Source organism: Halichoeres trimaculatus, unplaced genomic scaffold (genome assembly GCF_033239565.1).
Source record: "Halichoeres trimaculatus isolate MK-OKI-2021-1 unplaced genomic scaffold, fHalTri1.1 fHalTri1_scaffold_6, whole genome shotgun sequence".
NCBI classification, from domain to species: Eukaryota; Metazoa; Chordata; class Actinopteri; order Labriformes; family Labridae; genus Halichoeres; species Halichoeres trimaculatus.
In genome coordinates, this window is record NW_027437184.1 from 12,796,110 (window position 1) to 12,812,496 (window position 16,387).

A 16,387-nucleotide genomic window follows, 5' to 3' on the forward strand; every position below is an offset into this window, starting at 1 on the left:
CTTTAATCGAGCCATACAATCTACATGTAATCCATATATCTGGTGTCACAGCCGCTGATGACCTTGCTGTGTCCGGTTTCTTGCGTGCAAAAAAAAAAGTTACTTTTTCACATTATAATCCTTTGTAGACCCCAACCGCATGAAGCCGAGCTAGGGGTACACTCTAAACCGAGGGCTTGGTTGAGATGTGTTGCGGCATCAAATGCATCTTTTATCTAAATCCCAATGAGAGTCTGAGCTGAAAGGGGAAGTTGCCCATTTTCCTACGACAGTGAAAGTCACATTACGATCCAGATTCTCCATCTTCCTTTAACCAGGCAAAGGACCAGCCTGCGCCTCGTTCCCACTTTAAAATCTTCCCGCTGATATACACTCCATAAGGTATCTGGGTTATTTCATGTTTCTTTAACATAACTGCTTCAGATTTATAATTTTGTGAAGATCAGTGGGCTAGGCATTTCACAACATAGGTAACAATATACATCCTGTCAGCTACAGTAAAACAGGGCCGCTGGTCACTCATCTGTAAAGATTTCAGATTGAGTTCCCACATTTAAAATCCAGTTAAGCTACGGGAAACACTTGACAGCAGTGATTACCTCGTTGGTTGGGATTTGCACATTAAATTTGGTCGGCCTTTTTATTTACAACGCCTCTCAAGAGGTGGCGGCGTAAGCGGCAGTCACTGAACTGGTGTTCCGTTGAGTTTTGCTACCCTGTAAAAAATGAAGCGCGGAAGCAGAGGCTGTCTATCTCCTAATAAATATTGCTCCCACTACACAGTCTGCTACACTGCTTTGTTACATTATGTGATCATGTATTGATTTTCGATTATTGAATCGATATGTAAGCTTTTCAGAGAATTATATATCAATGAACTATCATTTATGCCCCCAGTCTCCAATCTCTTTCTCTGACGCAGTTTCTTATTCCATTAGCATCACAATATAGGGAAACGTGTGAAAATTGGATGGTAAAGCATTTGCTTACGACATGAGAGAAGTTGTGAGAAAAGTTTTGAGAGCGTTGATTTGTAGCTGATGACCAGCCAAGCATTGTGGTTCTGCGCAAGCGCATACTTGCTTAGAGTCCATTTGGCTATGACGCATTATTTGATAGAACATCGATGCAGCGAATGTTAGCATGCAGCAGGCTAACGATAACGTAGTACATATAAACTGCTCCGTAGCGAACTAATGTGTGACCTAACGTTTATTTTACAAGGACAAACTTAAGATTCTTATTCGCAAAGTCCAGTTCAGTTGGGTATACGTTCAGATTCATTCATTTGCACTGAATTGTATATTTAAATGTGTTACAGTTTCACAATCTTTTACGTTAACGCTCGACAAACGTTTGATTGCATTTAGTGTTTATTGAAGAAGATGAATGGAAATACATCTACATACATTACCAAAATGATACATCTACCCCAGGGCTGTGTGTGTGTGTGTGTGTGTGTGTGTGTGTGTGTGTGTGTGTGTGTGTGTGTGTGTGTGTGTGTGTGTGTGTGTGTGTGTGTGTGTGTGTGTGAGTGTGTGTGTGTGTGTGTGTGTGTGTGTGTGTGTGTGTGTGTGTATGTATTATTTGCAACTTGTCAGGAAGTGTTGCAACCAAAAATTTCAAATAATTTCTGATGCTCTTGGTAGTTTTGTTCACCAAGTATGTTTTTTCTTCTGCCTTATAGTTGGTCTGTTACTCCTAATTAACAGCCTATTATAATGAATGAACTCACCCTTGAAAAATCCATTGATCGTGCAGCACCAAAATTTCCAAGGGTTTCAGTGTTACTCTTCTTAGTGAACATGCTTATCAGAAGCAGTTGCTTTATATGAAACTAAAAACTTAAGCTGCTATTAAAATGTTGTGTTAACAAGAGAAAGAATGATTATTCTGAGCTCATGCTATTTTCATGCACAATTTATTGAAGCAAATTGCATAGCTGTATTAACCTGTTGTCAGTAATGAATGCAGTGGATCATGTTAGAAACCAAGTTGTAAATGGAAATGACCAAACTTGTTCATCATATATGGCAACTTGTAAGATCAAGCTGAAAATAACAGGCAGAACCAGGTTAATTGAATTTAAAAGCTCACACCTTATCTGAGAATTGCTGAAGTATTGATAAAGATACTTGGTATAATTCAAAACAATTTCTCTGTACAGGCAAAGAATACAACCATGACGGACTCCAAATACTTTACAACAAACAAAAAAGGTGAGAAAGGAGGGATTGGTGTTGCAGACTCCACTACCAAATAACTCATTACCTAATTCACTGTGCTTTTTAAAATTGATTGTTTTGGTTCTAAAACCTCCTGATATACCACACTGTTTTCACTTCGCACTGTAATCAACACTATGTGACTTATGTTGCAGGGGAGATCTTTGAGCTGAAGGCCGAGCTGAACAATGAGAAGAAAGAGAAAAGAAAGGAGGCCGTAAAGAAGGTCATTGCTGCAATGACTGTTGGCAAAGATGTCAGGTAACAACCACATATCTAACCTCTGATATTAAATGGTTCAGGATGTAAATCATTCACCACCTGAGGCGTGCCCAGCAAATAAAGATGAGGCTAAACTATGCACACTTGATTATGTGGTAACTGGCATAAAGTCAGTATGAAAGGAGCTGCTTGTGTGTTTGCTGTTGTGAGCTCCTGGAATTATTTTAGCTCAGTCAAGCATTAGTCTTATCAGGTGGAAAAACACAGTGTTGTGCACAGGAATGCAGGAAATGCAGGCAAAGTCTGAGGAGAAATTTGAGCTCTATCCAGATACTGGACATCTGTTTAATAACCTCATAAAAAGCATCAAATACGGAAAACGTCTCAGTACTAAAACACAGGTGGTTTCTCCACTTTCAAAGAATGAAACAAAAGAAAAATCCTTGAAATACATCACTGTTAAGTCTTACAGACACCTCTTGTTGTGTTTTCAGTTCTTTATTCCCAGATGTTGTGAACTGCATGCAGACCGACAACCTGGAGCTGAAGAAGTTGGTCTACCTCTATTTGATGAACTACGCTAAGAGCCAGCCAGACATGGCCATCATGGCTGTCAACAGCTTTGTCAAGGCAAGCTTGTAATACATCTGCTTTGTTATTGGTTAGGGGATAAGGGGAATGACAACAAAATGAAAACAGAGGTATAACGAGACTATTTTTAAAGAACCCTTGAAAACTCTACAACCCTAAACATACATGTTGAGACAATAAAGTTACCTCTCTTCTTCTAAACAAGGTTTAAATATATCTGCAGTAACACACACTACAAGCTTTCTCCTTTCTCCTGCTGTTTCATCTGTCTCTGATTGCCAGTTGGGCACGGGTTAGTTGAGTCACCTGAGACAGAGAGGTTGCTTTCAGCCTCACTACAATCTGTAAAGAGAAATGTGACCACATCTTTTTACAAAAGGAAAAAAAACCTAAAGCTCATGGGAGTGTTTGTCAGGGTGTACATTTTTAGTACATTATGTTGGAATAATAGGATATTGGTTGAAGTAATGTCCCCCCTTTTTGACCCCCCATAAATCAACAGTAAACCCAAGTTTAACACCATAAGGTTACATTTAAACGTCAAGAATTTTTGAATCTGGAGATGCTGATGAAATTCCAGGGATCTCCTAATGAATTCATAAGACTGACTGGTCTTTTCCTGCAGGACTGTGAGGACCCCAACCCCCTGATCAGAGCCCTGGCTGTCCGCACCATGGGCTGCATCCGTGTGGACAAAATCACAGAGTATCTGTGCGAGCCACTGAGGAAGTGTCTGAAGGATGAGGACCCGTACGTTAGGAAAACGGCAGCTGTTTGTGTGGCCAAACTTCATGACATAAACGCCCAGATGGTGGAGGATCAAGGCTTCCTGGACTCTCTGAGGGATCTCATTGCTGACTCAAATCCCATGGTAGGTTTCAGTTCTTCTTTTGGTTTTATTCGTCTTGCAATGACAATCATGGACACAGAGTATGATGAGATACCAGTGTAACTAGAAAGGTTGGATTAAACTCAATATGGTGCAAGTGCTGGTGAGTTTTCCCTTCCAGGTTTTATTCACAGAAAGCTTCTTTTCTTTCAGGTTGTAGCCAATGCAGTTGCTGCCCTGTCTGAGATCAGCGAGTCTCACCCCAACAGCAACCTCCTGGACCTCAATCCTCAGAACATCAACAAGCTGCTGACGGCTCTGAATGAGTGCACGGAGTGGGGACAGATCTTCATTCTGGACTGCTTGTCCAACTACAACCCCAAGGATGAACGCGAGGCCCAAAGGTAGCAATCAAACTGACTGAAGTATGGAATATAGGCTTTTTCTTACTGACCAGAATATAACTTTTGATGTTTGAAGAGGAAGTTGATTGTTGCTGAGCGAGTCTGTGGTATCTGTTTCGACTCAGAGACTGTTAACCCCAAAAATAACAAAAATAGTTTACCTGAAACTTTTTTTACTGAAAGGAAATAAAAAACCAACAACCTTTTAATTCATCAGCTAAATATAAAAGCAGATATTAACTCCTGTCTGTCACAGTTGATGCAGATAAATGTGAATCATAGCAAATCTTATTTATTTTTCTTATATCCTTTTACAGCATCTGCGAGCGCGTCACTCCTCGTCTCTCTCATGCCAACTCAGCTGTGGTGCTGTCGGCCGTCAAGGTGTTGATGAAGTTCTTGGAGCTACTTCCCAAAGACTCTGATTACTACAACACCCTGCTGAAGAAGTTATCTCCACCTCTGGTCACCTTACTCTCTGGAGAGCCTGAGGTCCAGTATGTGGCTCTGAGGAACATCAACCTCATCGTCCAGAAAAGGTGCGAGGCTGTTTCTAAATGCTAAAAGAAGGCTTCTTGACATATTTACACAACTACAAGTTAATGAAATCAAACAATTATTCTTCTGTTTAGTAATTTTCTGAGCTCCATCTATTTTTTTCTTAGCTGTCAAGCTGTGTCAGGAAACACTTTCCTCTATCATTGTGGTTGTTGTAATGCTTTGTGTGCAGGCCTGAGATCCTGAAGCAGGAGATCAAAGTCTTCTTTGTCAAGTACAATGACCCGATCTATGTGAAACTGGAGAAACTGGACATCATGATCCGTCTGGCTTCTCAGGCCAACATTGCTCAGGTACCTTAAAATTAGTAATAAGCAAAGCTTGTCTGGAGGATAATTGTGCTGAATGGTTTCTTGTCTTCAGTGATGATGGTAGAGAAAATCAAGATTTTTGGCAAGAGCATGAAGAGTGACTGAAAGGACTAAGCTAGACTGAGTTTTAGGGCTCAGAAAAAAACACTCATTAAGTTTTGCGTCATTATTTCTTATTTTTCTGTGTTGAAGTGAACAAGGTTAGAAACTAAGTACTTTTTAATGTCAAATGTTAATAGATTGAAATACCATACTCAGTGTTTTTTGAAGAAGAAGTGGAAGAAAACATAAAAACTTAACAGAAAATTGTATTTCAGCCGATGAAGCTAGAATAATCTTTACAAACAACAATCTTTGTGACAATGTTTTTTTTTCCTGTTACTTTCAGGTTCTGGCTGAACTAAAGGAATACGCAACAGAGGTGGATGTTGACTTTGTGCGAAAGGCTGTGCGAGCCATCGGCCGCTGTGCCATCAAAGTAGAGGTGAGATATTTTGTCACTGATGATCTCTACTCTGCCTTTAAATAGCTTTTTCATTTCTCCTCAGGATATTTCCCTCATTACTTCTGTTCAACAGTACCTGAGGCCCGCCAAGCATATTGTGACTGTCACACAACACTTTAGTCCTACTTCAATGTTATTTCCTGACAATTACATCAAGAGTCATTCGTTACTTTTTGAGTTATGTTGTTCACAGACAGACAGAAAGACAAACTCTCCCAAAAACATAACCTCCTTGGTGGAGATAAAAATGTAGGTGGGTGGTGAAAATATTTTCTCCAAGTATTGCTGAGATGTTTCCTCTGTTCTCATCTTCTTCAGCAATCAGCTGAGCGCTGCGTCAGCACCCTGCTTGACCTGATTCAGACTAAGGTCAACTATGTTGTTCAGGAGGCTATCGTCGTCATCAGGGACATCTTCCGCAAGTACCCCAACAAGTATGTTTTCTACTGTTTAACAACTAACCCTCCAGTTGTCATTTTAGATAATTATTGAGCATCTCCAGGCAGTTGAATTCACACAAAGGTTTTATTGTCAGGTTCTACTCTGACAGGCATTTGTTCTGCTCTCCTTCAGGTATGAGAGCATCATTGCCACTCTGTGTGAGAATCTGGACTCTCTTGATGAGCCTGATGCTCGAGCTGCCATGATCTGGATTGTCGGGGAGTATGCAGAGAGAATTGATAACGCTGATGAGTTGCTGGAGAGTTTCCTCGAAGGCTTCCACGATGAGAGCACTCAGGTACATTTATCAGAAAACTCACACCAGGAAATAGGGTCTGCCATGTCTGAACGTTACACACTTCTGCTTTTCTACAGTGAGGATTAGAGCTAAACTGGTATTGACAGGAGCCTAACAGATTGCTCAAATGTACAGGTCCAGCTCACGCTGCTGACTGCTATCGTCAAGCTGTTCCTCAAGAAACCATCTGAGACTCAGGAGCTGGTGCAGCAGGTCCTCAGCCTGGCAACACAGGTGACATCTTTTATTTTTAAAGACATTCAGGTTCAAGTCAAAATCAGACTTTAGTTATTCCATGTGATCAATGCAGCTCCCTAAATAAAAAAAACCCTGGCCATGGATTAGATGCAAAAGAGAACAAAGAAATCCATTTCACAGCTTTTGTCTTTGTTTTTTGCTCCCCTGTAGGACTCTGACAACCCTGACCTGCGTGATCGAGGCTACATCTACTGGCGTTTGTTGTCCACTGACCCTGTGACCGCCAAGGAGGTGGTTCTGTCCGAGAAGCCCCTGATCTCAGAGGAGACTGACCTGATTGAGCCCACCCTGCTGGACGAGCTCATCTGCCACATCGGCTCCCTGGCATCTGTGTATCACAAACCACCCAGCGCCTTTGTCGAGGGCAGTCATGGAATCCACCGGAAACACCTTCCCGTGCAGCACAGCAGGTGGGACACAGGACTCTGTGATAGACCCAGATGGGTTTAATATTCCTTTAGCTTTGTTTTAAGACATGTATTGCATCACTTTTGGCTGTCTGAAACATGTGATGAAAGAAAGTAGCTTCACATGCTCAAACACAAGGTTTTAACATAAAGAATGAAACTTTTCTGTACGCTCCAGAACCAGATGCAGGATTTGATTTCACATTCTTTCTTTTCTGGCTTTTAAAGATTTTTATACCCCCCTTAGGTAACAAGAAATCAGATGATTTCCTAAACTCTAAGGCTGTTTCTGGACTTGTTTCACATCACCTCTACCACATCTGAGTCTGAGCTTTTTTACAACTATCCCTCACCAGAGATGTGTATTTTTCTCTCTGGCAGCATTGATACAGGTGAGAGCCCAGTGAGCAGCGGGCCAGCAGCTGCCATGGATCAGCCACATGTGATACCCAGTCAGGGCGACCTGCTGGGAGACCTCCTGAACCTTGACCTGGGCCCCCCAGTCAATGTGCCCCAGGTGTCCTCGATGCAGATGGGTGCAGTGGACCTGCTGGGTGGAGGCTTGGACAGTTTGGTTAGCTTAAACACACACTGTCACACACACACGCTCACACACACATTCACATGCGCTCCAAACTAAAATGTTTCTATTTTTTAAAGATAACATCCCTTTTTCACTCACTGAAAGCTTCAAGTACAGAAGGCAAAGGAGGCAGAGACTGGTATAAACAAATCTGTAGGAAACACGCAAGCTGAGTTCTTTGACTGGCTACATTCGGCTGACCAGTACTTCCTAAAAGCCTTGCATTTTGCTTTTACATGATTAATTATCACTTTTAAAATTTGTATGCATTTTATTTGAGAAATTTTCATAAGGATCAAAAGTATATACAGTGAGATTGTATAATGGTGCGAGAGCCTATCACGTTTCAATCCTAGAACCATCAGTAAAAGTCGAAGTGTTCCTCCAAACAGAATTAATTCTGTCTGTAAAATTGTTATCTGTTTCAAAGAAGCAGTGCAAATATTTTCTTTAAAGGTCCTATATTCTGCTCCTTTTGTGCAGTTTAATATGGATCATTGATGTCTTCATGAAATGGTAGAAACATGTTTTGGTCCAAAAAGCCAATAAATCAAGCACAGCAGCATTGTTTCCAGGCTCTCATAGCCCCTCTGTTCAGAGCGGTCTGATTTAGTGGGCGTGACCTTCATTTGTAAATGAGCCACCGCTGATACCGCCCCGCTCTTCAGCATCACTACAAGGGGCACCATGAGCTCTGAGTGCATAATGTTTAGAAAACAGCGAAGCTCGTTTACCGTAACGTTACAGGCTAAAACAACAGGCTGACTGCAGCTTAAGTTAGCATCCTGAAGCTAACATAGAGACAGGGGGGACACTGAGGAAAAGCTCTTACATCTGCTCCACAGCACACAGCATTTAAAATACTCACATTTCCAGGGTCCGAGGTTTGTTGGCAGATGGTTGGTAATGCGTCTGGATTCAGGACCAGTCTATTCGCTAGCCCTCTGATGTACTTTCCAAAGTTGGAAAAGCAGTCGGCCGTGAAGTGACTAGCACACACATGCACAGTTTTACTGAGTGTAGCTGGCACATTTCCTTGATAAATGAACTCTAGCCACTTAGTCTTGTCTTCTTCCGAGATGGGAAGCTTGTGCATGGAACTATGTGGCTGTTTACAGCCAAAAACTGCTGCTCCGGTGGACCAATCAGGTCAGACTTGATTCTGATTGGTCAAAAAAGGGAATCGCTGACGTCGGCAAATCTCCCAAATCCAAACAGCTCGTTTTAGGTCAGGATTTTACATTCACAAGCACTACTAAGTACAAGTTTTGTCATTGAATATCACGTTTTGTGGGCTGGGAGGAAAGCCAAAAACCCACAAATTTCACTAAGAGACTTAATTAAGTGATTTTTGCATAATATGGGACCTTTAAATGTGTATGATTGTATGCGTGCATGCAGGTTTGCATTTGCTTCACTTACTGATTCAATTCTTACAGTTAATACTGTATCAGTATATTGTGAAAACATCAGATACTCCTTAACTTCACACTCCTCACCAAAATGTTATAAAATGCTTCAAATAATGAAAACATTTGTAACACTAACATCATAACTGTCAAGTATTTTTCACCACAGAGATACATTAAGCCCTGCTGTGTTGTTCCTCTGTTAAAACTTGCTTTTTCACTTCTTCAAGTCGCTGGAATAACTGGACCTCTTGATAACCTTCTTGCAGATTTAAAGGTCTTATAATTCACTGTGTGATGTAACAAGCGAAGCTGCTTTTTTTTCGCAGAAAGTGAGGGCTTCTCTTGATGGGTTGCGGTTGCTAAGAAAGTCTCTGTCTCTGTTTCTGTTTGTATGTTTGGTCTGTCTGTGATGTTTGGATGCTGTCTTTGGGGGCCTCTCTTCTCTCCTGTAGCTGGGGGGAGACCTGGGCGGAGGTGTTGGGGGAAGTCCAGCAGTAAGTCCAGCCCTTCTGTTTGGCGGTCTGCCTGTCTGCATGCTGCATGCTTATTCAATTAAACCCATCACACCCTCTAACCAAATTTTCACCTACACTTTGCTTGTTTTTCTGCACTCAAATATTTCAGATGGAGGACTACACAAACCTTTGGCAAAAGTTAGCCTTTGTTTATTGGTCAGAAGACGTGGTCTGCCAACTTTCACCCATTTCAGTCTGGTTAGACAATACATGAAGTTGTTTCAGACAATGAAAGCGCCAAGAAAGTTTTAAAATGGACCAAAACAAAAAAGAAAGAGTATTTTCTGTTTAAAACAAAGTGTTAAAAGCTATGTAGCATTTGGTGACTGGTCTGTTAGGAAGAATTAGCAATACGACAGAAGACACTCTTAAGATGCCTATAATTCAGATCTGGCCACATTTACATTAATCACTCTGTTTACAGAGATAACTATTTTATTCCTCTTGATAGTGGAGGAAGCAGAGCCACCGATCAATGAGTAGGACTGCTTTGTGAAAATGTAGAGTTTTCTGTCATTCTGCTGTAGTCTGATGTACTGAATGCTCATTATAGCCTGAATGACCAAAAAAAGGCTCAACCCACATTTGTTTCCCCTTCACTCTTTCTGTCATACAGGCTTTAGCTAACTGTCGATGTCGCTGTAATTCAGACTTTTTCCTTTTTAATCACATATGAGTGGCATGAATCGCCTCTGTTTTTTGCATGGCTTTTATTTGCTTGTGTGGTCGTGTGTAAAGCAGAGTATGAAACAGGGAGTGTATTTCAATCCTGGGTCACTTATTTTCCTTGTGTTTGCTGTGATTGCTTCAGGTTGGACAAAACTTCATTCCCTCATCTGTCCCAAGCACATTTGCTCCGTCGCCTACACCAGCACCGCCGGCTGCCAGCAGCGGCCTCAATGACCTGTTTGAGCTCTCTACGGGCATGGCCATCACCACTGGAGGCTATGTGGCCGCAAAAGCAGTGAGTTTACTTCACCTTAAACTCTAAAATATTGGAAGAATAAAGCTTATTAATCACACAGCATTGTAGTCAAAAAGTGAGTGATTTACACAGATGTAAAAACTACTCCTTAACAAAAAGCATTTTCATCTACATGCTCTAAACCAGGGGTGGCCAACCTGTGGCTCGCGAGCCGCATGTGGCTCTTTGCTTTTCGGTATGTGGCTCTTAGATCCATTCATAAAAATATAGATATAGTTATGAGTAGTGTAGTGCCGATTAATCTAAACTCTATATGTATGGATGCAAACGTTGGGATCAGTTGGGATTGATACTTAAGTTTTAGTTTCTCTTCTCTAGTACAAATTTAAACACACAAACACAATAAACCTCGCTTTGAAAATTGGAAATGTATTGATTTTCATTTTATGTAATTTTGTTTATGTTAAAGAGGAAATGTGTTTGTAAGACCACGAGTGTGAAGTAGCTCGCTGTAGTACCACGGTAATTTTTGTGGCTCTTGGTCTCTGACTGGTTGGCCACCCCTGCACTAAATGGTAGTTTTCTGCAAAGATGAAAATATTAAGTGAAACAGGAAAGCTAGCAACAATGTTAACCTGTTGCTGAATTAAAAACACATTAAAGGTAAGCCTTTCTACTCCTGCAGTCGTATTTTATGCTTGCACACAGATTTGAGATGACATTACAAAGGAGTAAAGCAAAGTGAACAAGTATGTGGTTTTAAAAGTATGTGATCCACAGAACTAAATACACTGCTACTTTTTTTTAACCAGGTCTGGCTACCTGCAGTTAAAGCAAAGGGGCTGGAAATTTCTGGAACCTTCTCTCGTCGTCAGGGCCACATGTATATGGACATGACATTCACCAACAAGGCGCTGCAACACATGACAGACTTTGCTGTTCAGTTCAACAAGAACAGGTGAGAAGGCTCACAAGAAATGTTTTATTGCCTCCCATCACTGTACATAACATTGGAGCTGCTGTATTAGTGTAATTTATACCTCATGAGTTTGGTTTATGATGTTCAAACCGAGTTACATGTTTTGAATATTGACAGTCACTTTTGTGTATTTTTGTTTCGTGTAGTTTCGGAATGATTCCCACCAGTCCTCTTCCCATTCACACTCCTCTGATGCCCAGCCAGAGCATAGACATCTCTTTGCCTATCAACACAATCGGCCCAGTCATGAAGATGGACCCGCTCAATAATCTGCAGGTACAGAAATGCAGAGATTGGGATGATTTGCTAATCTGTGTCTTTACCTAAACAGTATATCCTGTTGTACGGGAGAAATTCCTTTGACATGAAACCAATCTGTTTTTTCATTTTGTGATTTCTTTTGTCAGATTTCACCAAGACCAAAACAAACACCCCCATTTTACCTGAGGTCAAATCCACATTATCTTTGTTTTCTTGCCCACAGGTGGCTGTGAAGAACAGCATTGATGTCTTCTACTTCAGCGTACTCATTCCTCTCAATATATTCTTCGTGGAGGATGGGAAAATGGGTATGAAAGTTGCTCATGACTGGCCAAATCATTATTATCAGATGTTTACACACTATCATTTCTACATTACTATACAAAGTCTTTCACAACACTGTGTCACAGAGCTAAACATAACACTGTGGAAAGCTGCAGCGTGAGTTATCTGAAAAAAGTTAATCTGCTTCCTTAGATCTTAAGTGTTGAGAGGTTGTTGTTTGATTTCTTCTGTAGAGCGACAGGTGTTCCTGGCTACCTGGAAAGACATTCCCAATGAGAACGAGCTACAGTACCAGATAAAGGAGTGCCACTTAAATGCTGGTAGGTACAACTGTGCTCAGCTAAATATTGGACTGTCTAGTATTTCCTTCTTACAGATCAGATGTGAAAATATTTCTTCTGGATGAGTAAAGTTAGTGATTTTTAGGTTCAAGGTTAATTATTTTAGTATTTTTTTTAAGTTGGTGTTGATTCTTTAATTAAGTGACTCAGGAAATCTATTATTTATACATGTATGGATGAAAGTATATCGTCACTACTCACTTTCAGGTTGTGTTTGAAATTTTTACTTAACTTGTTGCAGAGAAGTTTTTCATAAGCAGAAGTAATATTAACAACACTTATTACTAGTTATAGTGCATTTTCCACACTGCTCTTTAACACATTTAAACAGCTCAGTCTGCAAAGTACAACAGGCATGCACAATGACAAAGACAGTAGGAGGTAGCCAATACAAAGAAGTGTTACTGACTTAGATATACAGACACATTTAACATCAGTGCTCCCCCTCAAGCCACAATGGCCACTTTATATTCTATCCATTAACTCATCTTTCATCTCGTCATCAACAATCACTGACCTGATTACGCCATCAAACTGTCAGGACTGATAAGCTCCTCTTTTTCGAGCTTCAACTCATCAAACTTTTCTTCCCTTTCTCTGTGCTCTTTCAACACCTTGCATGCTCATCTTTGGACACCTCAACATTTCCATCTTGTGCATTTTTGTTCCACCTTCACACTGACAGCAGGATGGCTCATGTAACCCACACCTTTTCTCTTTAGATTGCACCAGTGTTGTAGAACCTGTGGCATATCCTCTTAGAGCCCATTCCTCATCAGACCCCAGATAACTTTTTCCAATATCTATTAACTCAGTGTTAGTGTTTTTAGAGATTAGAATGCTCTAGCGTCTTGTCTTTGTTTGTTCCTCTTTGTTAAGTAGTTAGAATTAAGTCTTAAGTTTTACTGTGTGTTAACCAACACGTTTGTCTTGCAGACACAGTGTCAGGAAAGCTGCAGAATAACAACATCTACACCATTGCCAAGAGAAATGTAGAAGGCCAAGACATGCTGTACCAGTCCCTCAAACTGACTAATGGCATCTGGATCCTGGCTGAGCTACGCATTCAACCAGGAAACCCCAACTACACGGTATTCGAAGAGTTCAAATCAGTACAAATCTGGCCTGTTATAGTTCTGGTGCTACAAAAAGTACTTAACTGTGATTGTTCCAAGTGGAAATACTTTGCGTTGAATGACTTTTTAATGTAGGGTGGATTAACGATTTGTACAATAAAATTGCGTAATAGTTAAAGTATCAACAATTAAAAATATTTTAGGACTAAAAAAGGCCCCAATGTGTGAGCCTTAATTTAGGTCTTAGAAATTCAAAACCGCAAGCAGTTATCATTTAATATTTATTACAATATTATTACATTATAAGATTATTATTTAACATGTTGCATAAAAAATTCATTAATAAAACATTTTAACCTTAAATGTTTGGTAAATCAGATATAACTTAATTTTATTTTACAGGTTGAACCACTTTTTAAACAAATCTCATTCACTTCCTTCATTGTTCTACCCAAGAATACGTTTGTTAATCATCTTCTCTCTTTTCTCCACAGCTGTCTCTGAAGTGTCGGGCCCCAGAGGTTTCTCAGTATGTCTACCAAATGTATGACACTGTGCTGAAGAACTGAGCTGTTCTACAAAATAGCATCTCTGCTTTGTCCTGACATCCAATAGCAGTGTTTTTCTTTTGTTTGTTTAATGCAGTTAACTGCCAAAACATGGGAATCCAAACAGTGAAGCTGGATAAATTGGAACTGAGATATTGGGGCTGTTTTTTGTCCGTTGATCACAATGCTTACCTGAGTGATCACCATGCTGTAGTTCAGTTTTTTGTGCTTTTGTCAAACGGTACCATCACTGTTAGACTTCCTGTCTTTCGGCAGTTAAATGTTACAGTGAAACCCTTTAGTCCACCAACTATTTCAATTATATCTTTCCATAAAAACAAGTCGACCATTCCATCCTTATCTTAGTGTCTTAATGTTGTGAAGATGTGTCTGAGAGGAAAGACGACCCTGTTTCCATTAAGCCATTATTTTGTACTGTATGCTGCTCTCTCCTTTGGTTGGGATGTATTGTTTATACCTGCCTTGCCTCAGCTAAACAAACAGAAAATCTCATGTGTTGATTCATTCCTTTTGCTTTAGATGTTTGAAGAGTTGAAACCTACAATGCATTTGTCTGAAGCCTTTTTTGCTGATCTGCTGAGTGTTACCCCGAGGACAATTTTTATGATGTATCATAAATAGACAGTCATCACTTAAACTGCACACACGTTTTTCCTGTTGTAACTAACTTTCGTGTAATGGGTCTCAACCAATATTTGCCCAAAAAAGCAAAACCAATTGTTCTTTTGTTCTCACAAGGATAAAACATTTAAATGCAATTGGAAAAAAAATGCAAAAACATAAATGTATAGGAGATAATACAAGATTGAAATCCTACGGCTTTGAAAGCCTTGCATTCCACGTTGTTGTTTCCACATTTCTGGTGAAAAAAGAAGCTAATTTTGAGAAGCTGTATTCATATATGCTACATATCAGGAAAAAAGGCCTCTGACTGGCAAGTTGCTCAATTTTCAACATTTTTTGTACCACTTTACAAATCACAATAGCTTTACATCTCATGTTAACACACCAGTACCACTCCCTTTTAAGAACTGCACAGTTGTTTTGTGTATTTTTCTTCTCATAAGCCTTGTACAGTATTACAACATAGCTGTACACAGCTTTATAAACCCTGTTTTATCATTCCTATTTATTGTGCATCTACCTCTGTGTTTTCTTTTTTTCTGGCTTTATTGTTGCAGTTGCACGATTTGATTTTAACATGTCATCTCCACTTTTTAAGCCACTGTTGTTTCCTCGACTTTCATTCCATTGTTTTCAGCTCTGTCTAAAACCTGTGGCCAGTCACCCAAACCAATCACAGGTCCAAGCACACATTCACATATTAAATGCCAAGCTTGTGTTATAGTGCCCCAGTGTCAATATAAACCTTCTAATGTTGGAGTTATCTGTGCTGTAGAACAATTAAGTGTCTACACTCTAAGGCCAGGAGTTGCTTAAATACAGAGTAGATGTGATGATGTAACTTGTGAAGCTTATTAACTCAGATTTTTTTGGTATTACCTTAAAAATGAAATGCTCTGCCTCTATCTATTAAACAGAAAAGGCTTATCTCTGTATCATATGATGTGTTGGTGACACTATTTTCTTATGTGGAGTGGAAAAAGATTCCTATCAGTCTGCATGATCCCACTGTCCGTCTTAACACTTAATTTACAATCCAGTGTATTAACTCTGTGTCTCTGTTGAAGACCTTTAATAGTTTCAGAGAAGCATTTCTTAAAGCACACTCACAACGTAGATAGAAACTAGTCTTTTAAGGAGAAATGCTGTATGTTAAAAGACAGCTACAATACCATCAGAATAAATGGAATATGTAAAGTGCCACTGATATAATCCTGTTGTTTATGATTTGTCATTGTCCCAGTACAAAGTCTAAGGTCAATAAAATGTACAAATAATACATCACCATGTGTTGAGATTTTTCTTTTTTTTTAAGGAGGCTTGGAAAAAATAAATGCTGAAATTCTTAGAAGTGTATCATCTTAGAAACACAAGACAAAACCACTGACTGTTCAATATTAGGTATTTAGAGTTTTTTTTTTAATAAAGCTGTTATTATTAATAATACTGTCCTTCTGCAACCAGCCCTGAGTAGAAACTCAAACTGCTGCTTTTAGCACTTCCGCCCTAAGCTTCTCATTTTAAAAACAGATGTTTCCCCTTGGCCAAAATACAGGATTCCCTGAAACCACGTTCCCCTTCGTAGCAGATCAAAAAGGTCGAAAACTTCCACTAACAAAATTTCTTGAGGCCCTAGTCAATGTGACATGCCAAAACATATCTCAGTAGTTGACAGATAATGTTTCCTCCTCACTCTGGATTTGCAACTGGGTATGATGGCTTTCATCTGTTCCAGCTCAAGAAACTTACAATACAGGACTACTTTGAA

The 16,387-nt window shown here is 39.9% G+C and overlaps 1 protein-coding gene across 1 annotated transcript; it reads left to right on the forward strand.

The window, feature by feature from the left end:
- The first annotated feature begins 244 nt into the window (after window positions 1-244).
- LOC141791459 (AP-1 complex subunit beta-1) lies at window positions 245-15,898 on the forward strand. Its single transcript, XM_074671967.1, has 22 exons — window positions 245-381; window positions 2,168-2,219; window positions 2,381-2,486; window positions 2,942-3,077; window positions 3,664-3,909; window positions 4,081-4,271; window positions 4,589-4,810; window positions 5,002-5,122; window positions 5,529-5,624; window positions 5,964-6,079; window positions 6,219-6,384; window positions 6,520-6,618; window positions 6,793-7,052; window positions 7,431-7,623; window positions 9,497-9,538; window positions 10,371-10,523; window positions 11,297-11,442; window positions 11,610-11,739; window positions 11,948-12,032; window positions 12,243-12,329; window positions 13,287-13,441; window positions 13,921-15,898. The coding sequence occupies exons 2-22, from the start codon at window positions 2,183-2,185 to the stop codon at window positions 13,993-13,995; spliced, it is 2,862 nt and encodes a 953-aa protein (XP_074528068.1). The 5' UTR covers window positions 245-381; window positions 2,168-2,182; the 3' UTR covers window positions 13,996-15,898.
- The last annotated feature ends 489 nt before the right edge of the window (window positions 15,899-16,387 follow it).

What these genes read in the sequence shown, in the direction of transcription:
- LOC141791459 (XM_074671967.1), top strand. Translation starts at nt 2,183, where the DNA reads ATGACGGACTCCAAATACTTTACAACAAACAAAAAAG. An exon ending in CTTTACAACAAACAAAAAAG is followed by an intron (nt 2,220 to 2,380) that starts GTGAGAAAGGAG and finishes CTTATGTTGCAG; the next exon opens with GGGAGATCTTTGAGCTGAAG. An exon ending in TTCCGCAAGTACCCCAACAA is followed by an intron (nt 6,080 to 6,218) that starts GTATGTTTTCTA and finishes GCTCTCCTTCAG; the next exon opens with GTATGAGAGCATCATTGCCA.